Source organism: Antedon mediterranea, chromosome 5 (genome assembly GCF_964355755.1).
Source record: "Antedon mediterranea chromosome 5, ecAntMedi1.1, whole genome shotgun sequence".
In the NCBI taxonomy this organism is placed as follows: domain Eukaryota; kingdom Metazoa; phylum Echinodermata; class Crinoidea; order Comatulida; family Antedonidae; genus Antedon; species Antedon mediterranea.
This window is the reverse complement of record NC_092674.1, coordinates 24,517,109-24,544,465: the sequence shown is the minus strand read 5'-3', so window position 1 is coordinate 24,544,465 and position 27,357 is coordinate 24,517,109. Positions and strand designations below refer to the sequence as shown.

General features: G+C 33.0%; 1 protein-coding gene across 2 annotated transcripts in view; it reads right to left on the bottom strand.

Annotated features, from left to right (window-relative positions):
* The window catches only part of LOC140050009 (guanylate cyclase soluble subunit beta-2-like), a 45,606-nt gene that overhangs the window by 4,850 nt on the left and 13,399 nt on the right, over nt 1–27,357 (bottom strand). Inside the window, exons 3-11 of one of the 2 annotated variants that reach the window (XM_072094989.1) lie at nt 21,461–21,555; nt 15,945–16,205; nt 15,394–15,599; nt 13,304–13,351; nt 9,528–9,966; nt 4,748–5,068; nt 1,691–1,839; nt 936–1,082; nt 138–292 (exon numbers count right to left, since the gene is read on the bottom strand). In XM_072094989.1, the coding sequence (XP_071951090.1) occupies nt 138–292; nt 936–1,082; nt 1,691–1,839; nt 4,748–5,068; nt 9,528–9,966; nt 13,304–13,351; nt 15,394–15,599; nt 15,945–16,205; nt 21,461–21,555 (1,821 nt within the window). The remainder of the gene's footprint in view (nt 1–137; nt 293–935; nt 1,083–1,690; nt 1,840–4,747; nt 5,069–9,527; nt 9,967–13,303; nt 13,352–15,393; nt 15,600–15,944; nt 16,206–21,460; nt 21,556–27,357) is intronic. The other variant, XM_072094990.1, reaches the window with a different exon arrangement.

Here is a 27,357-nt window from a genome sequence, read left to right as displayed (position 1 = left end):
GCGATTAAGTAAGATTACGTTGTTTAGAAAATTTTCTTCAGATTTACATTGTATAAAAAAATATGTGCGAATTTGGTTTATGAAAAATGTTTACTGATCTTTAATTGTCATTTCTTTTATAATCCTTTTAGGCTTACTTGCAAACACTTTCACTCATGTGAATCTTTCCCGGAAGACCATGACTTTCCATCCTAGACGCTGTGTTGACCGTGTCCCCAAACAAGCAATATCGGGGCATCTTGTCACCAACAACTCCAGCAAGCACCGGCCCACTGTGGATACCAACACGAATCTAAAAATATCAAAAATCAAATTAAAGCCAGTTCATACAAAGTATCAAACTACACTGCTATTAAATTTCATTGGAAACGAAATAATCAATATCTTATAATATTGCAAAACTAACAAATGAAAAAAAACATACGCGTGGGTTTTATAATAATTTTAATAATGATGTATACTTTCTAATTAATTTTCCATTAGTATTTGTATGCTCTAAAAAATATTACTTTAAGCAATTTAAACTAACTTGCTCAAAGAATGATTTAAAAACCCCAGTTCATTGGATCGTTTAATTTATTGCAAATGCCATTCGATATTTTCATTAAAATATATTATTGAATTCAAACGTGTAGATCATTGTGTGAAATGTGTGACAGTACACCAAATAGTGCTAAGGCGTGGTTCCTACTTGGAACCGCGCCATAAGTAAGTTGAACAATCACGACGCGATTGATCATTTGAACTATCGCCTGTGATTAGTCAACGGCTTGAATCTTATTGAGTCAACGGCTTGAATCTTATTGAGTCTCAATAAGAGACTGAAATAAATGTATGTACAGACAATGTGGTATTACTTCGTTCGGTTTAGAGTAGCCTATGCGTGCAGGATTATAAACAACCGAACCTTTACAATAGCTAATATTATTACGTACCCCAATTGGTTCTTTTGTGATTGGTGAACTGACTTCTTTCGAAGTGATCATCATACCAAGTGCCATGTTAGCAATACGGGCTGCATGAGTTTTGATAGGTAGCGGTAAGCCTCCTACCACCATGTATGCATCTCCAATTGTCTCAACCTTATCAAGATAAAAATATATATTAATATTGTGCATTTTAATAATGAACATAATCAAGACTGGTGAATACAGCCATCTTAAAGATAGAGGGGAGGGGTCCAATTTTATATTGGTGGTGCCGTTTCTTTCCAGTAAAATGTGATCATGATAGTAGGTTACCAATTAAATATCAATAGCGAGCTTTCGATTCGGTAGACGAATAGCAAACGTTAATATCACCAAATATACAGTAGTTCATATAATGAACTTAATAATAATGAACTATCCATGCGCAGATTAATCAACTTTTGTACGCTAAAGTCTTCTTCCTTCTACTGTCCCGAAACAAAAGCTCGCTATACAAAAGAGAAGATATATAGAAATATATCAATCAATATATTAGGCCTAGTAACATTATTAACGATATTTCTATTTCGATATTTATATACAGTATGCGTTCTACAATGGTCAGGTAAGAGTCCCTTAGTGTATTGCGATAGTACACAGTATATACAGCATTGTTGTTTTTTCACAAGCGAGTCAAATTGGACAAATCCCTACATTCAAGCAAAATATTTAGTCTATATTAGCCTGTTCAATTTTAGATTGATGATAGATGTTTTTCTTACCTTGTACACGTCATGAACCGACGTAAGTCTGTCAAATCGTGTGTACAATGCGTTTAGCATGTTGACAATGTCAATTGGACGACACTTTGAGCATATATTTGTGAAACTTACAATGTCACTAAACAATAATGTCACCATGTCATATTCACCTGAAATTAAAAATGACAAATTTATTAATATGCTCATATCTTTCATTGTTTTAAGTATTATGCCACTTTAGCCTATGTAACTTCTCCCCCGCCCCTCTCTCCCCAAACAAATAAGTAAAAGAATATTTCATTTTATGTTCAGAAAGTTAAGTATATTAAGATGTGCCATTTTAGATGGGGACTTTTTATCTCTTGTCAAAAGATGGGGATTAATGTCAAAGCTCCTTGTCAAAACTCTGTATAAATACACTTCTCAATTAATAAACAGTACAGATAGCAGATTGTACTGGCATTACAGTAGTTTAGCACCCAGACAAATAATATAATCGAATTTCAATTTTACACACAACGTAAACAATAGTAGATTATTTATAATTAAATGCAAATTTGACAAACAAAAATATACTATGGGTATCAGTGGTTGTATCTCTAAAATAGAAAAACAGAAAGCTAAATAAAAACGATAAAGTAAGTAAAGAAAGTGCGAAAGAATTCGGCAAAAAAAAAAATTCCTTCGTTCATTCCTATTGATTTTTATTTAAACATATTTTCATTTCCGTTAATTTTCTTATTTTATTTTGCTCTCCCTCCCATCTCCCATGTAAAATGTCTGGATCTGACACTGTGGAATATATTCTAAACCCACTTGGACGATGTTTGAGTAGCACACGGTCTGCTACGAAACAAAATTCAATTTCTCTAAGACTTGAAATGACTACTTAATTGAACCTTGTGTAAGACGTGTGCCATTTTCTTATCATAAAACGATCAATCACAAAAAGCTGTTTTCATCCTAGCTTAATTTAGAAAGCAGAGCACAGATTTTCTAAGTGCAATAGATGCCATCGCAGTAGAAAGTATACCAGATTAATACAATCTTATATACATATAACATTCTGCTACATCAACATGAGCATGTTGCGATCTTCCCTTTTACTATATAGGACTTATACTTCTAATGTTAATATGTTTTTCATTTTTATTTTAAAGAGAAAGTCAAGACTATCTGTAAAATTGATATTTTACGTAAAATGTGTTATTTCATAAAAACTATCGGTCGATAGGGGTCGTATGGTACTCTCCTACATAGAACCGAATTGGTCAGTAAATAGTAGGCCTAGGCCATACATTAATAATAATAAGATTTATAGAGCGCACATATCCACAAAGTGCTTAAGGCGCTTGTGAAAACCATGAGAAATACAACCATAAAAACTAAAAACAACAAAAAAATCTCTCGTTTTCAGTTTTACATGAGCGTCCCACAAGAGCTCATCTGATTTTGTCAGCGCCGACCGGCCGTTCGTTCAATGAGCACCGTAGCATTATTGAAAGAATAAAAAAAAAACAACAATGCATTAGTAGTAAAATAAACCGAATTGTATAATTTTTAATGTTGCTTGGCCTACTTCCGTTTTTGTTATTACTTCACAAGCACTTAAGACACGTAATCGCTAGAGTCAAAAGGTCACCTGGTTTATTGCAATTACTAGTGCAACGTAGCAACAACTAAATTTGATCAAACATGGTTTCAAATTCTGACTGACATCATATTGACAAGTCTACAAATAACATTGTTGGTGGTGATTGACAGTTTCAAATTAATATTAGCAAAAAGATAAATATTTTGGCACATATGGCGTTTCATAAAACAATAAATTTAGACTAGACAAGTCTGGTTGACTGTAAACGCGTCAATAGGGATGGACTTTTTAGTTAAATCCCAAGCGATTTTACGAAAACTCATGTGTTTCTGAGAGGCGCACAAAACTAAGAAGCATTCGATTGCCGACAACGTATAATTTCGTGTATCGTTGGTCGTCTGCTGTACCTAGAACCAATCACAACCTTACAAAAGAAATATATAGAGTAAGGAAGCACGTCACAACTTCCTCGAATGCGCACAATGAATAATTTATTTACTAGATCGTCGGACGCTAATGTCATTTTTAATATTACATATAGATTTGTCAATGACATTTGCACTTATGCCAATCGGTAAATGTAAACACTCCATAAAGTTAGGCCAGCCCTGGGCCGGATGCAGATTTGGACCACCTCTCGAGTAGGTCCAAGAACGGCTTTTATGTTTGGGCCGGCTTATGCAGTGAACCGTGAATAATGGTTTGAGAAAATGAAGTAAATCAATCGTCAGGGGCGTCGTTTGGAACGCAAGTGGAAATACGCCGATTGATTTGAACCCGATCCTGGGCCGGCCCAGGACCCAATTGTAATGTAAATTGGGTCATAGTCCACGTTAGGTACTGTGCATCAGGAGAATAAACACATTTTAACTTGAATTAAATAACTAACACACAAATAAAACGATGATCAACATGCAACAACATCAAGAACTTTTTACAGGAAACTATAACGAATTCATGTTACAAATGGGTCCATCAAATTAAGTCAATATACAGCAGACTCAGAATACTCTAAATTTTAAGTGTAGGCCTAATTAGTCTAGCTCGATACGTATTAGTTGGTGGAGATGTAAGATTTTCGTTTCAATGCGTTTATTTGTTTTGTAAATGTAGATTGCAATGAATAAGCCAATATCGATTTGTAATCATGCAAGTCATTCTCAACAAGTACACCTGAATCAGGCCACTGCCACTAATTACCAATTTATCAAGGGTCGACCGTATTGAAAATTGTATCTTTAAAATTAAAAGGTTGGTATATTGTGATGCTTTTTTTTGTTATAAATTCCCGGGCATACTTTATTTTCACATTGATTGTTTTCCCTTCTCGTTTGTCTTGGTCTCATTCTCTTTTCACTGTGCCTTATCTCTTACATACTCTACTACTAAATACAGAAAGATAAATATAAGTTATAATAATAACAATAATAATGATAATAATAATAAAAATAAAAAAATAATAAAAATGCGCATTCCGGTTTTACCTGCTTCAACTTTTTTGCCTTCTCTTAATTGTTCGGCAACTTGACGAGGCAACATGGAATGCAACAACATATCTGTCTTTTTTTTTTCTTTGGCTAAATCCTTCATTGCAGTTCGGAGTTCTTCTTTCTTCTGTTCCAGCTGCTTTCCAAGTTCGATCTCTGCTAATCGCTGATGATTGAAAAGAATCAGATCTCTTGTGACGTCATGGAATGGAATGTCAGAAAGATGCAAATGTCTTTCTTCAAGTTCTTTCAGATTTACAACCCTTGGTGAACAAATGTAGACCATTGCTTCAATGCTATCCATCCATATCATCTGACCTAAATAATACATATAATATAATTATTAATTATCTTATAAAAAGATAAACCACATTAAGATATTGAATGATCCATTAAATAATATCAAACATAATATTTGAAAAAACAGAATCCACTTTAATGTATGTGTGATGGTACTAGTTACAATCCGTTATGCGTGAGTAATTTTTGAATGACGTAATGCACAACGGGCATGCTATGTGTAACAAGCCACAAATTAATGTTGCTACATTGTTTTCTATTTATAGAAAGAAAGAAATATAAAATAGAAAACTATTGGCTACTAACATACAACAAGGGATAATAATGAATTATTATCTATTGATGACTTGTTTAAATTACATAGACTTTCATTAGGATTTAAGGTGTTGAAAGGTTACTGTCCCCATTCTTTCTGAGTATATTAAAACTAGTGAAAGATGTCCGGGTAGGCTTTTACGTTGGAATTCGAAAGGCAATACTTTTCATAATTCTGTATTTGTTTCCTTTCCTAGACTATGGGAGCAAATACCAAATGACATAAAAGATTCACAAACAATTTCAATATTTAAGGCTGCTCTAACAAAACACTATATTTCATGTTATGTATAATTTATTTGTATTTTTCTTGTATATGGTTTTATCTTTAACTGATTGTATTGTATGGAGTGAGTGCAGAATCTGTTTGGGCTTTAGCCTATTCTCATTCCTGGTTATTTTTACATTGATGACCGAATAAATATTATTATTATTATTATTATTATTATTATTATACATTCATTAGCATTAAACAATATTTATGTTTTTCGTGTAGTTACTACTTTTAGTACTAAATAGATAAAATACAATTACGACAATCATGGTATGTCGATATTAATAACACAGAGGAATACCGAGGGAATATGACTGAATTTAATGGACATCTAATGAAATATAACTGTTGGCCTAAGATTTTTTTCATCTTACATTGTTCAGTATTTTAAAGAAAACAATTAAAAACAATTATTTATATGATTGAATTAAACAAGAATGTTCAGGCAACATATTTGTGTTGTGTTGTGTCACAAAACAATTCTGAAATTACAGTCATAATTTTTAAATACACATTATCTTTTAAAAGGAATCTCTAGTTTTAATTTTTTTTTCAAGCCTACCTCATTATTATACACATTTTCATAGAACATTTTTCAGAAACAGTGTGTTCATCCATAAATCTTCATTAATATTAATGGACAAAGCTTCTAATTAAGTAAAAATGATATGTTGTAAGGAATTACAAGTTGAAAGTGATTCTTTAAAAGTTCGTCGAAAATGAGCATGATTTCTTAAATACGGTATTCTAATGCAATCTGTGAACGGCGATTGATGTGCTCTTCCGCTGAAACTGTTATCGAACGTACGTCATTAACAACATTATTCGCTATTGTTTCCTGAACTCATCAATTTCAACTTGACATTTTGTCGTCGGATATCCAGCTAAACCCAATATTTCAAATGTCGAATCATTCTGCTACATGGTGTCAAGATAATTGTTAAAGACGTATTGTCCTCCAAAAACTTGAAAAATTAACATCATTTAATTAAATCACACTTTGAATAGGTTATTTTATAGTATTAATAAAGTTAATCACCTCCGTAGAAAAAAAATAATGATTTCACTCATAAAATAACATAATAAATGGTTAAATGATTTTTAAATGGTTGAGTGATGGTGTAATGGTAATATCGAACTAGCATGTGATAGGCATGGGTTCGAGGTTATCTGTACCATACTAATTGCATCCTTTGGCAAGATGCTTTACTCTCATTGCCTAATCTGGTAGGCACTGCACTGCTGGCTGCCGTGGGTCTATGGAGGGCCTAATCCGAATTTCCTCACTGAGGACAAATATTAATACAAAAAAAAAAAAAAAAAAAAAAAAAAATTCAAACAAAACTTAATCGGCTGGCAGCCAATTTGACCATTTTTTGCTTTAAATTACAGTTTTTTCAGGTTGCTTTAGATCCAATTTTTGGTCAAAGTGGATAACTATTATGTGATATTTAAATGGCATAAAATTCATCAACTTTTTTTTTCTGGGGGACAATACATTTTTAATGAAGCCGAAAAAAAAAATTTGATATTTTGCCGACAAATGAAAAAATCTTTCGTACAATGAAAACAAATTGATTATGAGCCTTTTCAATGTATTTTTTACCAAATGTTTTTTAATGATACTGTTTTTTTCTCAAACAGACTAAATTTTGCTCGTTTTACTTCTGTACCCTCTTACGACGCATATACAGCTTACGTCATTAATTATGTTGTTTGGAATAGGGCGCCACCAATTTGTGTCTGGGGATTTCAATACTTTAGTAAAGATGTAATGTTTTTTTTCCTTAGTCATAAAAAAATAACATCAGGTTTATCGACGTCTGTACGAAAATTGCTTTACCGTTGAACCGTGTTAGTTAATTTGAAAAAACATCATTGTGAATTTGTGTCTCATTGCCGTTCATCTCACGCTGATCTTATGAAATGACAAAAACACCAATTCTACCCACAATTTAAAAGAACCACTCAAAAATCATTAAGTTTAGTTAGTAAAGGGGTTGAACTTTGGCGTGATATACCTGAGACTCTTAAGTTACTTAAGAATCCTATAGGCCTAACTTTTAAAACAAAATACAAAAATAAATTACTTTTGCAATACTCTGATTAAAACAGGTATTTTTTTACAATTACATTTTACTCTCTTAGAAAACTATATTTTTTTTGTTGTTAAGATAAAAAAAGGAGTATTTGCATTTATTTCTTAAAAGTTACATTTTATTTGCCTATGCCCTTGTGCCTTTTTTCATATTTCTATTTATAAACTGTTGTGTAACAGAGGGTTTCTACTAATAAGCTGTGCTTCAGAGATTCCCCCTTTCTATTCTTTCATTTTTGTAATGATTATTTATGTATGTTTATGTTTCTTGTTGTGAATGGAAATAAAGAAAGAAACAAACAAACAATGACGTAAGATACCTACTTTCAATATTTACCAATGCAAAGATAAGAAATAAAGTTGGAAGTTGAAAAAAAAATTGTTATGTTTTTACTGAAGTTGTTACTATATTTGCTTATCTATCTTCTTAATTATATGCAGAATAATAAAGTTTACTCCATGCAGTTAAAATTCAATTTAGCTATTCATTCAACATCTATTCACAAAAATATACTTCGAAAAACATTTTATCTAGCTGTCGTATTTCTAAGGTTTGAGATTTAATCTATGCCACTAATTAAACCCGACACTTTAATTTGTTTTTTTTTTCTTTTAAATCGATTTTCTGTTTATCTGGTACATGAAGAACGAAAAACAAATTCAAAATTGTTTAATTATTACGGATTTCACAATTTTATTGCTACAGTACAGTGATCATGGCGTCATTTGATTTGATTTGTGAAAATATTATTTTCATTGAAGAAAGTAGAACGTAGATATTCATCCTATAATTCTGAGATGAAACCTTTCTAATTTATTCTGTTTTATGTAGGAAAAAATGTATATGTATCTATTTATCGTCATTCTTTATCCGACGTAGCATTATCCGCCATTAATATGGATATAGTTATTTATCATTTTTCAATCTGTTTACCAATCTGGATGTAAAGTCAAAATACTATTCAAGTACTGTAAGTTGAACAAATAGTGATAATGTTTATGTAACTTTTTTCCCAACATGTTTCATTTTGTAGGATTGTATTGAATATATCAATGCAATAAATATCAGCAGAATAATCTGGCATCAGAAAATGAGTCATAAATCTTGAATGTTTGAAAGAATAAAGATTAAGAATCGATTAAAGAAAGCCATTGGTTTATGTTTAGGTCTTGTGTCTGTTGGAAAGTAATACATTGAAACCGATGTGAAAGTGTACTGAATTTGTTTTTCAATGCGCATGCGTACCAATAAGATTGCAAAAAAAGTTTTTCAGTTTTCAAAACATGGAATAGAATGACACAAACAAAATCATGCAAAATCCTTATTGCAATTACAGTATTGTTAAATTAATTGGAAAAATACCACCAATTTCAATAGAATATATAAAAATAAAATTCTGTTTTGAACCATTTTGAATTACTTCACATTTTCTAATGGATTTTCTTTTATGCAAGGAATTCGCTTTGATTGTGTTTTAAAACTCTTATGTGTAGCAATGAAACCTCATAATGTAGAATGTAAAATATACGTAGTCAGAAAAACACAAATTTTCGGTTTTCTGATTGACAGTTGCAACTTTAAAAGGCCCATTGTTTGCATGTTAGGTACAATATTTCAAATTCCGCAAAAAGTGGATAAATCAAAATAAACTTTAACAATTTTCCATTCAAGGTATAGGCTATTATGTATTTAATACTGTACACCTAGAACTTTACACCAATGACTTGGTCAGTTAAGATGTATCTAGTGATGGAGATGAAGAATCGGGTTGTTTATAGCCTATACTTACCACGTAGCTGCAGCATCGGTTTCGAATCACCCCAATGAGGTGTTATCATTTTCCTATTTGTCTCCAGAACAAACTGCATATTTATAAATTTCTGTATACTATTCAAGTTCCAGTCTATCTGAGGATGGATCATTGAAAAGAATTCGTTCATGTGATTGTTCTCAAATCCCCTGAGCCTGGGTAATACACGTTGGATATGGACTCCTGCTTGAAGAACTCTCAGCTCTTTATCGAACACTAAATGATATGGGAAATAATCACAGAACGTTTTCTGATCCATCCAAAGTTTTTCAGGATACGCCGGGGTAAATTCGTTTCCATGTAAACCGGCTAAAGCAACTAAAGACCGAATTGCGGTCCAACCTTTTCTACTTGGCGATCCATTTTGACTTCCGCCATCTTTATTTGCTTCAATATTTTTCATAACTTGGTCTACATCCTACGTTATGAAAAAGAAAAAAGAATGATAAAATGATTAGGTGTTCTCAACAAGTTAAAGATGTATTGTCCCATTAAAAATAATTTTTTTTAATATGCCATTTTAATGTCACATAATAGTTATCCACTTTGACAAAAAATTAGATCTAAAAAAAATGTATCTAAAACTTTAAAGCACAAAATCATTGGCTGCCAGCCAATGGATTTTCGGTTGAATTTAACCATTTATTATGTTATTTTATAAGTAAAAAACATTTTTTTTCGTTTGTTTCTACGGAAGTGATTAAGTTTATTAAAACTACAAAATAACCTATTCAAAGTCTGATTTAATTAATCTTCATTTTCCATGTTTTTTTTGGGACAATACATCTTTAAAATTTAAGAGATTACAATTTTTGTACACGCATTGAAGAACCTTTACAAAATATACAAAAACTGTACTATAGATATAATCAAGTATAAGTATATTTTGTTCATTAGGTAAACCCATCCTAAAATCATCGACAAATCAGAAACTATTATCGAACAAAATTGAAGCTGGAATATTGTAATAAGTATTGCTTTAAATACGAACACTATACAGCTAGCTGCTGAAATTGGATACAGTATTACGTGAATGTTCCCAAGAAACAAATTATAAGATAAATATGTACAAAGATTGCAATGAAATACGATACAAATATAGATAACACAGTGAAAAAACAAAATTAGACATGTTATTTTTAAACGTTATAGATGTGTTTAATAAGCTTTTATTGTTCCTAGTAACCTAATCCTTTGTTCTTAAAGCTATTTTTATTATTAGTTTAAATCAACTCAATTATTAATTTATTATAAAATAATTAACTTTAGTCGGCTAAGGTAATAAATCAATAATTATGCATTGTACACCATATTTTCATTTTGAATTAATCAAAATTACTTTGTGAACGACTGTTTATATATTACATTAAGATGATAAATCAAACCCAGTGGGATTTTTGTTTTCTTGATGTCAAATCCTGGTTATATCTAGCCTCCAAAAAACGCATAAATATAGATGTCAAGGAAACGGTTTCCACGAGTTCAGTATATTGTCTAGTGAGCAATAATCTGTTTGAAGCGAGCGTCTGTCCTCATTTAGGCCGTTTCGGTGCTTCAGAACTCTTTACCTGTAAGTGCTTTGGCGATGGTAGAAAGCGGTATTACAATTGTGTAATTGTTTAATACCATTTTGTTTTGCGATCATTTATCGTTTTGGACGACATGAACAGTCGTACGTTATTAACGCGTCATCAGACCTACATATTAATCCCCCGCCATTAGTAGAATAGGTAGGAATTGTGGGTAAATACACGTACAAATATTTATTCTTAGGTTTGTATACAACATATCTCTAAGACACTATAGAGGTAATACTTTAAATCTTTACAATTATGCTATAACTTTGGTATACATTTGTAAATAATGAATACCGGTATGCTTTAATATTATTTTTCTTGTTTAACTGGACTATAATAATATACCTCCAATATTGTATTTATTTATTTATCTATAATTTATTAACATTCTAATTTTATGTTTACTCTAGTTTGAATCTGTTGAGTTTTCTACATCAACAAAATTAATGACCCTATTTCAATATTAAAGGGATAAACACATTTATTTTTCTGGTCAAGGTAGTTTTTATATAACCGTGATGTGCAGCTGTACAGTTAGAATCGTTTCAAGATGACTTGCGATAGTCAATTAGGATCTATCTAGTGATGGCCGTAGAATGTTGTGGTATATTGTAACTCCTCTCAGACACGTTCCAAGATGACTTGCGATAGTCAATTGGAATCTATCTAGTGATGGCCGTAGAATTTGGTGGTATATTGTAACTCCTCTCAGACACGTTCCATGATGACTTGCAATAGTCAATTGGAATCTATCTAGTGATGGCCGTAGAATTTGGTGGTATATTGTAACTCCTCTCAGACACGTTCCTAGATGACTTGTGATAGTCAGTTGGGATATATCTAGTGATGGCCGTAGAATTTGGTGGTATATTGTAACTCCTCACTGATCAGGTGTCACATTTTTTCAAGCCCATCGAAGTAGTATTATAATACAATAATATCTTGAGATGTTCACGACAAACTCTAGTGTACATAATATTAGTTAATGATTGTGAAACTGTACTTCCATTGTAAGCGAGTTATAAATCTTGGTCTGAAACAAATACCACGACACATTTACAACCAATTTCTAGAGTTGATAAATTGGTTGAAAACAAATTATATGGACAGTAATCCACTGTATCATAAACCACAATCAATCAATGGTCATTAAGCCACACATACTACTAGTGCTTAACGACAAGGCAGGAACACTGACTTTATAACAATGTATCACGAATTTAAGTTTATACGTATGTGTCAAAAGTGTAAAGACAAAGTGAATGTAACTATAGTATAACTATACAATTTACAACAGGAGCAATAAGATATCTGCCACATCTGCCAGGGGTGAAAAGTGAAAAACTAATCCAGAATCATCATAAAGGTTCCTGTGAACACATTAATGGAGCTTGCGCTTTCGAATGGTACACTGGACTTTGGAAATTCATAATACGCTTTAACAATTTTCCGAATCATGCTCAAATTTAGAATCGAAGCTCTTGTTTATGCGCTACCCATTTTTTCAATTATCGTATAATGGTAATGACCTGAAGTTTATGAGGACGTAAAAGTAGTAAAAGTTTTATTTAAGACAATTACGTATTGATAGCGTACATGAAAAATGCAATAAACCCGTCCGTGGACTAAACAAGGTGTATGTCAAACAAATTTGTAAGAATCCGCTCTGTTTCCAAAATAACATGACATATACAAAACAATAATCACAACTAACGAATATTACCAGATATTAAGAATTATAAATTGCAAATAAATACGGTGAGTGAATCTTTGCTTAGACATACATTCGATCTCACCTGGTCAGAGGTTCCACTTGAAGACAGTGAAATATCTGTGTACTAGACAAACCACATACTCAAAACTAACAAGAAATAATATTTTTAACTACATTATCCTGAAATTGATCGGATACCACTATTTACGTCACATAGTAGTCAACAGTTAACAGTGTGACGTCAGATAAAGTGTGATTTTGTGCGAAAACTGTATTTGTGTATACCAAACGAAACCAAACAATATTTAATCTGATGTGAGACAAAACAGAAGCGGGACAAACATCTTGTGCTTGAGACTATGCCTACTCTCTTATCGGCGGTATACAAAATGTATCCTGAGCTAAAGTGTGCAAGTGTAGGCCTACTGGTGGAAGCACCACTTAGTGTTACGGTGCAAACTTACCAAGACCTGTTCCCATCCGTCACTAGGGAGTTCACAATCAATGCTAGGCTGCATCAGGTTAGGATTAGATGAAATAAGCAATCAATCAAACGATATTCTAATCATCCACTCATTTTGCATCGTCATGGATTTATTAATCGTTTGCATTTGTAAAAAGTTCGTAGAAACGGAAGAATTATAAGTATAATTAGTTAGGTGACAAATACAAGACAGGTTATAACAAAAGATGGGTAGAAAATACTAACCACATTATGATTTGTATAAGAAAGTTAAATTATTATTATTATGAACAGTAACATTTATTTATTTATTTTATTCAGTTGTCAACCAACAGCGATGAAACCGCCACTAACAGGTTGAATCTAAACATAATAAACTTTAAAATGTATTCAAATAAACAACAAAAACATAAACAAAGATCACAACATTAAAGAGATTTAACAATTTTACCCTTAAATACATTTAAACTATCATAAAATAAATCAATATCCAAACAAGTAACAAGTAACAAGTAACCTATTAAATGTGTTAGGTAACCGCTGAAAAATACCTCGTTTTGTGCATTCAACACGACCACAAGGAACGTGAAGCAAACACTTGCTGCGAGTACGAGTTGGTATATTCAACTTAAACAAAGCAACAATAGGACAATCATAAACAGAATTGAATGAGTTGTATAAAAAAACATATCAAAAACAACTCTACGATTATTCACATCACAAGATAAAAGTGAGACCAAACAGTTACCTAAATAGATACCGCAATGAATTGTTGTAATATCAGTCATACTTCAGACCCACGGAAGGAAAACTGAAATAACATAGCCTACAAGAGTGCAATCTCTTAAAATATATCTACAAGACGTAAGTAAGTACTGTAGGGCTAATAGGCATAATAGACATGTCAAATTACCGGAAAATACTTTTAGCATTAAATGGAAGAAAAATGAACTTTGGAAATCGATAAATATTAGTTATTAATGTATTTTAGGATTGATCGATATATATCAATACTTACTAAGTATTGAATTAAATTGAATTCAATGGCTTTCTCAATGTTTACTTTTTATGTTAAACCTTAAAGTTAATGTATAGTAGAGAGAGAAAGGTTATTGTCAGGAGACAATGAACTGCCGATTCCCGTAGTATTATACGAGTATCGGGTGTCAATTCTTCTATTGATGTGACTGGATCACTTAAGTTTTTACGCACAACTGTAAATTTACATTCGTTTTAATTTAACAAATCAGGATTTACGAACAAATGGTTAGATATATTACTTTATTTGATCAGAATAAATGGTAAGTAGCTTGTCTTAATTTTAGATAATGTCACATAAATTAAAAATTAAATAAAAATAAACGAGTTTTCTCTTCCAAAAATGTTCGTTTACTTGTAAGAATTACCTAACTAAAGCGTGGTTCCCACTAGAACGCAACGTAGCGTACCGCAGCGACGTATCGACGCAAAGTGCTGTATTTCGTAATCACAAATGGGAACCGACGACGCGACAATGCTGCAAAACAAACATCACAGGTTTGATTTCACGCAGGCGGGGGCAAACACAATTATTGGAAGGACATTTTCTTACGTTGCGTAGATTGCGTTATGTTGTGTCGCTAGTGAGAACCACGCTTAATGCAGTTATTCACGTACTAATACACGTGCCGATCTCTTTTTTTAAATTGATATTTACAACAAGTTAGGGAGTTATCTTTGAAGATTGCATAGTTCATTTTCATTTCCGCTTTTGTATTTGTTTTCAGCCACAGTAAAATAATAATTAAAATGTTCAGATTATGTTACCAATGCAGGTAGAAATGTAATCAACTCAAGTCAATATTTTGTATCATTTTGGATCAAGTATAAAGTACAGTTAACTTTTAGTACTAATATACGTTAGTTAATAATTATGTCAACATATTAGCACATTGTTTTTGTCACAGGAAATAATTAAAAAAGAAGCAAAATTCAATGGCTCAATTCAAATATCTTGATGTTGTTATTATTATTTTCTGTTTTTTTTTTTATTTGCGCCATAAATCTTCCCAGTGCATCTTAAGCAGAAGACATTAAGTATATTTCTCTTACCTCTTTGTTAAGGTGCATTTCACTATGTTTCTTTGTCTGTGCCACGAACTTTGGTGGACCGGGTTCAGCACGTCGTGCTTTGCGCTGAAATATTGCAAACTCTACGTGCTCTTTCTTTCCATTTCTCTCCTCTTCGTGCGTCTGGCTTAGCACTTTCATTCGAACTTCGCTGTCAAAAAACTCTTTTGCAACGGCCTTCACAATTCCTAAAGGAACATTTGTAATAATTGACAGGTGAGTACCGGTAGTTTATATCTATTTCAATGTTTCAATATCATTTTACATTTCAGTTGCTTATCGTGATTATTTTATGATGAATCAGTTTGGTTTGAGAATATTCATATACGTACGACAAAATAGAAATTTAATAAAAAATCTTTAATAAAATAATCTTTAAATAAAACCTTTTTTCATCTTCTATTGAAATAATCTTGATCTATATCAAGTTACTTAATTAAATATAAAAGGTCAAAGGTGAATAATAAACAGATCATGTGATAAAAATGATTATTTATTGGTCGCAAAATAGGATATTTTGCTTGTATTTTTACCGACAACAATTGGATGTAGGCCTTTTCTATGAGAGTAGTAGTGCAGAACCAGAGCATTGTTTTCGCCTCTTTCACATCTAAATGACGGTGCTTCCATCTCTTTATACGACATGCTAAGGTATGAATGAAGTGAGTCTAGATTCTCCAAGAATGCCTTCAAGCTGCCACCGAGTGCTCTCAACATCTCATCATAACCTGATATCTGACAGAACGTGAAGAAATGTGCACCAAACGCTTCCAGTACGGCATCAGTCGATAAGCCTAAAAGAAGAAATTATACGAATTCTTTTGAATATAGAGGATTTTTTTTTTGTATAAAAACAAAGACGTCAACATATGAAAAATACAAAGTGCAATATTTAAAAAAAAAGTTAAAATGTTAAAAACACGATTAAAAAGCAACAATGACCTTTGATAGATTCAATTTAATTTATCTTATTGGTATCAGTAACAATAGGAATTATGGAGTGTTTTAGTTAAGTTCGACAAGGGTAGGCCTACGATTTAGATTGGAAGAGACCATTACCAAACTTACATTTCCTCTTCCTATATGTTGCCACTTAGTTCAAATTTACAATTAGAATAGATACGTGTTGGAAAGGTTTGCATTTTACTAGACGCTAAGCATTTATGGCATGTATACTACACGCGATGTAATTGAATATCAATGTTGTTGTGAAGCTGTCAAAGTCGATAATTGTACACGGTTTTATTTCCCAATATAAATTCATTATTCACCATTATATTTACAAGTTTTTTACGTGTCTTTTGCAATATCCTTCGAGGAATGCAATTTCTTTTTCTCTTTTGCTTGTAAATACCGCTAGTGTGCAATTTTTTTTATTGTTGCCGCCCGAGAAGCACAATAAAAAAAAATGTTTGTGGATTATTTGGAGTTTATTAAAGCCACTCGACTTTCACTTCAAAGATAATAGAGTAAAATATTTTCAACAACATGTGCTTTCCCTTTAAGTTTTTCGTATTTCTTTAGAAAGATTTCACATTTGGGTATCCGACGTTTTAATCCTGTAAGTTTCTTTGTTTATAAAACAACCTTTTTTCTTTAATCACAAAGAAGACAAAACTCATTTAGAGAAATCTCTTTTCCTCCTATTTCCACAATTGCTGTCTTGTTGGGGTTTTTTTGGTAATACAAATACTTTGATTGAATATAGACGCTTTTAGTAACCTTAATTCTACTACTAGTAGTGCTAAGCTGCACAAAAAGGAAACTGGAATGTCTAACAGCAATGTAAATGCCTAGAGAAATTATATTAATTATAGTACTTTAGCTCGATTTTCATTCATAAGTGAATTTCGACCGTCACATGACGAGACGCACACGCGTAAATTAGTCATAGCATATTTTCGAATGCGCGCGTTAGTGATATGTACGTGTCATTGGAGATTTTAAAGTTTTCAATCAAATTAATCCGGTCAGACTGTTGAAGTGAAAAAATACGTTCATGTTAAAATGTACATTTATTATGCGCATTCAATCGTCGAGTGTTTTTATTGATAGACATCCGTGCGTTTCTTATCAACTGCTATATTCCAATATAAATACGTTTTATTCCTAGTAAAATACTAAGCAACCGTGTATGAGGTACTTGATATGCGTTGTGCGACGTGATAAAATTAACTTACGTTAACAATACGCATAACACATGTATCTATATGATTGAAAAGGAACACAATCACCGTTATAATAGTAGTTGAGTGTTTTCTGATAACATCGTTTCTATTTGAAGTATCATAATCAATAACGAACAGTACGGTAAATGTCGACCATAACCCCTTTTAGTGGCATTCAGTCAATTGTCTTTAGCTATTAAAAAAAAACTAGGAAGAAAATTGCCATTTTCCAAAAGACAGACTGCTTACTTTATTGAACATTACCAGTAACAATAATTATATAGCATGAACAAAAACATTATTAACAAGAAAAAAGAAACAAGGCCAAATACATGGCTGCAGTCGCGTGCGCAAATTTAAGTTAGTGTTTACCGACTGACCGACTGACCGACCGACATAGTGAGCTATAACGTCAAATTTGCAACAATTGGCCAAACCATTACCATTGATTGTATTATCCCTACACCTATTTGAATGCGTAACACTAGAGGAGAATTCTTGCATTACATGCCAAATAACACGAGCATTTATTAACGTTACGCAAATGGATTGAAGTCCACACGCAAACAAAATATCCGTAACTATACAGTGCTGTATTATTCAACTCTTCTTCGTAATTTCAACGAGTTAAATTAACTAAAATATTTAAAGACCTATTTCTGCTTGCCGTAGTCGACTGGTCTGACTTTAAGCAGATTTAACTACTCAATCTTATGTCTTGAAATCCTCCATAGAGTGGTCACATGCCTTGCTGTTATTTAGTAAAAACCAGTGACAAATTCGAGTTTGCGATTCCGCGGTGTCATGGGAAGTACTATATGTCTACTCTAAAAGACCGAGTTCTTACGTGTGTTGGTTATACAAAGTTTTCTATTGAGCGCAGCCTATCCATAAATATATTTTTTACACTTTCTCAATGATTTGCACATGAACATACATAGGGAACTACTCGACAAAAATGCGATGACTTTTATTATAAAAGGTTTTTGAACCGCCTCGGGGAAAGGAGATGCTGGAAGATAGGGACGCTTTAGACCGGTATCTTTTACTAGTACATAATGTACGTCTAATCTGAAGATCAGAAAGTTCAAGGAAAAAATACAATATTTTAACATTCCGTAAAAAGGTTGATAATTGCTTCTAAAAGCCGTAGGCCTATTACGATCATCGAATTATCTGCATTTTAATCGCATCAGTCGTTTAATCCTACCTTACATACATCATACTCAACAGGTTTAATGACACGATTATTCAAATCTAAGAACCCTGTCAATTAAATTAATTAATTTTCAAAATTATTTCTAACGTTTGTGTCCGTTACGGTAGTGGATTCTTACGCATGCTCGGAAAGCGATATGTTTTTTCGTACATAAGTTGGGGACCCCTACCCCTCATGAAAAGTAAAAAAAAACACAAAGAAAATTGCTTTAATAATGTACACACTTTCAGAATGTCAAGACTTTATTGTAAATGCAAATGACATTCTCATACATTAATCTCTCAATAACATGGAATATTGAGATGAATATCTTGACTTGTTAGAAAGCCAGAATGCCCTTTCATGTTATCCCGTGTAATTTTTATGTGATCCGAGATTGATTGATTGACCAATCTTTCAACTCATTAAAAATATTCTCTAAATGCAACTCATAAATATTCATAAACTATAACATTGTACACATGTGAAGAATATGAACGCTAGACGAGTAGTAATCTGGAGATAGCGGGTCCAAATTTCACACAATTTTGAAATATTTTAACTTATCATTATTTGTATTCGGAAGTGTTGTGTCTATTTATACAAGCACGTTACTGTAGAGTGGGCATTAGGAAATTTCGTTCATTAACCAAACTATAATAACTATAACAGTTATTGATGAATTTTTCCAAGGCTCTTAAGTTTCTTTTGTCTATAATGATATTCGATAATTGTAGCCTACACTGTATTTTCTAAGAATGACATTACGTGTAACGTGGCAAATTATTGCATGCACGTTTTATGCAAAAATACAATATATCGTACATTATCCTGATGATTTCTACTTGACAACACATGGCGTACGTGACTATATTATGCTCATTTTTTCTTAAATGATCTTTTATGGGTGTTTTTATTTATGTGCTTAATTATACTATTACGTACGGTTGTCAACACTTTTTTCTCTCAAGGGAATAAAATCAAACCACATTTTATTAAACTCATACACTTGTCCTGGAATCAGATACAGTGATATCCTTTTTACAACTCCGGAGTTTAGACCATACAAAACGCCGGTTTTAGCTCGCTGCTGTAAACTCCGATGCATGTGAAAGAAGTATATGTTATGTCTACACTATCAAACTAGTTAGTTACTATAAGATATGACATCATCATGTTCATAGGCACATAACATTTTGTTGTCACATAAAGTTTGATAGTGTAGATTTAGATAACCTTGTCCAATACCACTTTCACAGTGAGGGTAGTTTGTCACAGTGTATTATGTAATGCTGTTGCGAAAACGCTGTAATGAAAACTATATGCGTAATGCACAGATACAACTGCCTAACCGATGTAAGATAGGCATAAATCACTGCAATATTCATTTCTGAATAACAGGACCAATCGTATATTTTATTTTCGGGACAGATCAACGGAAAGAAATGGTAAAATGGTACCTTCGGGGTAAACACGACTTTTTGATGATATGATTCTAGTCTCATAATGTACTTTCAAGATGGTCAATTATGACGTAATGCATTTTCCGCTAAATCGAACAGCATGGTAATAAGACAGATTGCTAGATAATTTGAAACTAATTTTAATATTTATGAAAATTAGAAAAGAAGCTAAGCAGAATGGAGTGGAAATAATCAAGTGGATCTTATATGCAGATGATCTTGTTTTATTCTCAAAAAATGTTAAAGAATCACAGCAAATCTTGACCATTATTTGTGATACTTGCAGAAGATACGGGCTGAATGTTTCCCTGAAGAAAACGAAGACTCGGGTGTTTGGTGAACAACATCTCATCTAGCAGAGAAAAGTTCCTTAGTGAACATAAATGGAGTGGATTTTGAAAATGTAGGAGACTTTGTTTATTTAGGGCATACAATCACAAATAGAGAGGATGGCTGCTTCACTGACCATAGAACATCAAGTGCTGTTGGAAAGTTCGATGAATTAAAAGAAGTTTTAAAAGATCATGATGTCTATATGAAGACAAGAAAGGCCTGCGTAAGATTTCGGCTCTTATATGGTACACAAGCATGGTTTCCAAATGAGAATGAAATAAAGAAGTTGGAATCGTGTTGGCATAAAATATTGATACAGATGGTCAAGAGAGGGTTTGGCAGGGCAAAAAATGAGGCTGAACAACCAGATGAGGATATCTACAGACTTGTATATTCCAACAAAAGGATATGTGAAATTGTTGGAATATCTTCCTTGAGGGACTGCATATATACAGTCAGTATATCCGATACGTGGGTCATATCTGTAGAGGACCGAATACATCAATTACAAAAAAGATGCTGTTTGCTGTTCCAACAACAGATTAACATCTCTCGTATTTCAAGTATGGAAATCAGGCAAGCCAAAGCCATTACACAATCGAAGACAATTCTTAACGAACACCTTAGTAGGCTATTTGGTGCTGAATAGGTTTTCGACTCCAGTTCTACGACGTAGAAGAGGAGGATCCCATATGTATGTATGTATGTAGGTTTTGTTACTGCATAGGCCTAGCAGTTTTCAACCATAAGAAAATTTGAAATGCATTGTACAATTAATTGGTATAATTGGCCAATTGTAAATGATAAAGAAAGAAATTAAATTTCAAGGATATAGTTCTTATTATAACGTTAATTCAATTGATTAGAGAAAATAATGTTGTTCTCACCAGCAACTTCACAGGCGGCACTGACCAATCGGAGAGTGACATCGTCGTCATAACAACCGTGGCTGATATATCCATCATCAGCCTGAGCCTTATCTCTGAAAATAATTAATATAAACGGTTATTTAGAACAATTGAACAATTATGTCTACAACGTAAAAACATATCTTCATCAATACTTTCACAAATAAAAAAAGCAATAAAAAAAACATAATAGCAACGAAGATAATGGTAGTCGAAGATATTGTATTGGCCTGGTGATAGCGACAAAGATATGGTATTGGTGATAGCGACGAAGATATGGTGTTGGTGATATCGACGAAGATATGGTAGTGGTGATAGCGACAAAGCTATGGTATTGGTGATAGCGTCCAAGATATGGTAGTTATGATAGCGACAAAGATATGGTATTGGTGATAGCGACGAAGATATGGTGTTGGTGATAGCGACGAAGATATGGTGGTGGTGATAGCGACAAAGCTATGATATTGGTGATAGCGTCCAAGATATGGTAGTTATGATAGCGACGAAGATATGGTAGTGGTGCTAGCGACGAAGATATGGTATTGGTGATAGCGTCGAAGATATGGTAGTGGTGATAGCGACAAAGCTATGGTATTGGTGATAGCGTCCAAGATATGGTAGTTATGATAGCGACGAAGATATGGTAGTGGTGATAGCGTCCAAGATATGGTAGTTATGATAGCGACGAAGATATGGTAGTGGTGATAGCGACGAAGATATGGTATTGGTTATAGCGACGAAGATATGGTAGTGGTGATAGCGACAAAGATATGGTATTGGTGATAGCGTCGAAAATATGGTAGTTATGATAGCGACGAAGATATGGTAGTGGTGATAGCGACGAAGATATGGTAGTTATGATAGCGACGAAGATATGGTATTGGTGATAGCGTCGAAGATATGGTAGTGGTGATAGCGACGAAGATATGGTAGTTATGATAGCGACGAAGATATGGTGTTGGTGATATCGACGAAGATATGGTAGTGGGGATAGCGACAAAGCTATGGTATTGGTGATAGCGTCCAAGATATGGTAGTTATGATAGCGACAAAGATATGGTATTGGTGATAGCGACGAAGATATGGTGTTGGTGATAGCGACGAAGATATGGTAGTGGTGATAGCGACAAAGCTATGGTATTGTTGATAGCGTCCAAGATATGGTAGTTATGATAGCGACGAAGATATGGTAGTGGTGATAGCGACGAAGATATGGTATTGGTGATAGCGTCGAAGATATGGTAGTGGTGATAGCGACAAAGCTATGGTATTGGTGATAGCGTCCAAGATATGGTAGTTATGATAGCGACGAAGATATGGTAGTGGTGATAGCGTCCAAGATATGGTAGTTATGATAGCGACGAAGATATGGTAGTGGTGATAGCGACGAAGATATGGTATTGGTGATAGCGACGAAGATATGGTAGTGGTGATAGCGACAAAGATATGGTATTGGTGATAGCGTCGAAAATATGGTAGTTATGATAGCGATGAAGATATGGTAGTGGTGATAGCGACGAAGATATGGTAGTTATGATAGCGACGAAGATATGGTATTGGTGATAGCGTCGAAGATATGGTAGTGGTGATAGCGACGAAGATATGGTAGTTATGATAGCGACGAAGATATGGTATTGGTGATAGCGACGAAGATATGGTAGTTATGATAGCGACGAAGATACGGTAGTTGTGATAGCGACGAAGATATGGTATTGGTGATAGCGACGAAGATATGGTAGAGGTAATGGCGAGGAAGATATGGTATTGGTGATAGCGACGAAGATATGGTATTGGTGATAGCGACGGAGATATGGTATTGGTGATAATGACGAAGATATGGTAGTGGTGATAATGACGAAGATATGGTATTGGTGATAGTGACGAATATATGGTAGTGGTGATAGCGACGAAGATATGGTATTGGTGATAGTGTACCATGAGTGGTCTTTTTTCACTCTCTTATGCAATCATATTACTGATATAATCAAAATGTTAGACGCACATAGGACAGTCCATACCATGTCTTATCAATATATATCAAATGAACTTGAACTGTTACCCAGGTATCAGGTGATGGGTCGATCGATATCGTCACAATTAAGTATAATTATCAAACAAGAAATAAGGTACATTTTAAGCAACATATTTATTAAGAATTATTGGAAACATCCTTATTCTGTCAAGTAATAAACAGTACCACATTGTGTTTTGATTTAATAGCTCGTGTTATATTGTATAACTTAATCATACAATGTAAAATAATAGCACGGTTGATATTGATCTCTATTTAAATGCGTGTGGCTATTGGTAATCCTAGACAAGACTAAATATACATGCTTCTTATATCTGCTTTATATCCTCATACATAATGCTTTTACAATGGCTGCTGAATAAACTGGGTATGATGCTTTAGTTTCATTAATTAATTATTTCGTACATACAAAATCACATCCAGTAACATATTAGTCGGAATAACTCAACTTTCTATTGAAAGCATTCGATAACATTATTCCCTATGGCACTGCTTTCTAATAAGTAGTTCACTGTTACCTATTTTGTGCGAAATGAGGCTAATATTAAAAAATATCAATATTCAAGCGCGTGTTTATCTAGTTCAGCTCATTATGTCGGTTGGTTGGTCGGTTGGTCGGTAGGTCGGTCGGTCGGTTGGTAGGTAAACACTAACTCAAATTTGAGCACGCGACCACCACCATGTGTGTATGGCCTTGTTTACTTTCCTTCACGCAAATAATATTCATTAAACATAAGGAGTTGGATTTATTTAATTTATCTAATTTTACTTTAATATTTCTTAAGTTATTCTAATAACAATAATAATATAGCATCTCGGTGTATTTTTAGTAGTATAATAAAAAAGGTACTTTCGATAACTAAGCTATATTTAGCTGATTATATGGTGGATAATTGATAATAATTCATAATTCTGTCAATGGCAAAATGTCAATGACAAGACATATACATTGAATATCAAACTAGGAAAAAAATATATTTTCATGCTTTAGAATCTTAAGTATTTTAATGGCTATTGTACTTTACATCTTTGTTTATTTAAGAGCTACAGTCACCTGTGGCGTTCACGGAACAGATGACGGCATTCGATTCAGCATCGTATTCTGTTCCGGTAAAATATTTAGTGTGAATGCATAGTTTAAAAAGTTCCCGATTTTCTATTTTGTATCTCCGTTCCGGTAAAATATTTAGTGTGAATGCATAGCTTAAAAAGTACTCGATTTTCTGTGCTATAATATATTTGTCAAGTATCAGGAAATTCCGTAATATATAGGCCGATCATCTCGCGTGCGTCACATGTGTGTCTAGGGTTGATTATGATCTCTCACAGACCTGTGTGCTGGGAATATTGTACTACCATGCCGGTAATGGTTTTCTGTTAAAAAGTTAGATGTGCCGGCATCAACCGGACCTGCTCAACGCCTACTAATTATAGGAATATTTCTGCAATACATGGGAAACATGTGATTCTGCTATCACAGTACGTTCATAAATGATACTGGAAAATTTAGATACAGTACCAATTAGAATCTGCTTCTTATCTAAGTAATTGAATCCATTAACAATTGTTCATGACAAATAAAAATACTTTAATAATCTCTGTTGCCATGGAATTTAATGTTGACATAGAAACATCTTTACGTGAAAGTGGTAGCATTTTAGATGAAAACATGATTTAATTGTAACAATTCATTAGAAAATAAACGTCTGTACACGTTTAAAGTTTCATTTGATTATTGATAATAGGTATATTAACATTGATTTATGAATTGTAAAATGTTTAAACTTGAGGGAATAGAACTATACGTGTTCTATTTGAATTAGAACATTTAAAAGTAGGCCTATGGAAAATGAATTCTATGTCCTATATCATGAAGTGACATATTCAAAAAATGTAGAACGATATAAGAGCAAAGCCGTCATTTTGCGCATGTTTCTAAATGCGCATAATGATTGTTCTGATTCCACGACTGCGTAATCACGTGGCGCGTTGTGGAAGCGGAATGCGTAACGTAATTTGCATACTAGTTTAATCGAAACATGAAGAATAATATATTTTTCTCCATTATCCAAATGCATTCGTAGTTTTAATGGTGAATTAAAATTCAAACTTGGATGGAAACTCGAAATTTGCCAGTGGCAATAATTGTAAGTTAGGATCAGAATTAAAGCAACATGTATAACATAATGATAGTACAATATGAAATTGCAAAAATATATTATTCATACAATTTAAAATGTTACATACAATATGAAAACAGTAAGATGTTCATAGGTTCAAATACAAAATGTTTTAGGAGAACTTATAACTTGAACTGGTCGGTAGATTAACGGTAAAGCTTGGTTCCCACTAGCAACGTAACGCAATATACGCAACATAATAAAATGTATTTATAATAATTGTGTTTTCCCCCGATCCCCCGCCTGCTTTTAATCAAACCTGTGATATTTGCCGTCGGTTCCCACTTATGATTACGCAACACAGCACTTTGCATCAATACGTCGCTACGTTGCGTTCTAGTGGGAACCACGCTTAAGCGGAAAACAGCGTAGCTTGTCTCACGTAAAATCTGTCCTATTCTCAGCCCGTCTGCTCCGCGCTTTATAAGGAATAACATAGATTCTATATTTTTATTACCGTTACCGCTCGTCTGCACATTAGCCTTTAGGTGCCTAGCTTATTCCGTACAAGCTTCATAGCGAATAAGAACATGGATTGTAGATTTAACAAAACCATAAAATACTCCAAGACCAAACACACTCCTCAGGTAAACATAAGTTGCAAGATATACGATCAATCAACTAACGGGTATTAATCAAATTAAATATATATTATAATTGAAATTATCAATAATTGTCTAGCTATTCACGCTGGAATAGTTGCAAAACAAATACGATGGCCTTTAGTTGAAGTTGCCACTATTGTTTGAAAATGTACAATTTGTGGAAACCCTTAATAAAACAAAACAAAACACTCAATATAATGAGTTGATGTTATCTCTACTGTGTATACTACTCTCTTTACCACACTACTACATTATAGGGAAATTGATTATAGTGCAACATAAATATTGAAGGACTTTAGAGGAAAGCAGAAAAGAAATGATTGAAATGAAACGGAATGCCGAAGACGTTTCTGATTATCTAACTCTTTGGAAAGTCATAACCAGAAACTTCGTGTAGAACATGGCAGAAGAAGAAGAGCATAATATGTAGACGATAACTTATTAGAGGTAGACGTTGTGAGAATATTGATTAACTTTAGGCTCGATCAATTTATATTCCGTAGCACTCTAAGATCCAAAAATAAGTAATCAAACTCCCATGAGAGCCTATGTGTATATTAAGCCATTATCGATTAGTTTCATATGGACTCGAAAGTTTTAGAAAATAACAATTAGGATGGGCACCTTCTAGTTAGTGAACTTATTCTGACCTGTCTGCAGCCTGATTGTGGCATGTTATAATTATGATAATAACGATGACACAAAACGACATTTACATCTATATTAAAGCAAAAAACATCAGTATTAAACATTAAACACACTACGCTTGATCACGTAAACAGGAAACTGAAAACACAATTTATTTTAACTGGCAAACGTACTTCACACATTAACACAAGACTCAGGTGAGTTAGTGATACAACTTCATGTTCACATATAAATCGACAAATTATCCAATTGGCTTGTCTCATGGGAAATATCAAATCAAATTTAATTTCATTTAATGTTCGCAACATTAGATTGTTTACGATAACAGACATGATATAAATAGGCTACATAATTTTGGATAAAAGTTGTAATAGGCCTATGTAGAATGTTAAAATGATATATTAATAAAAA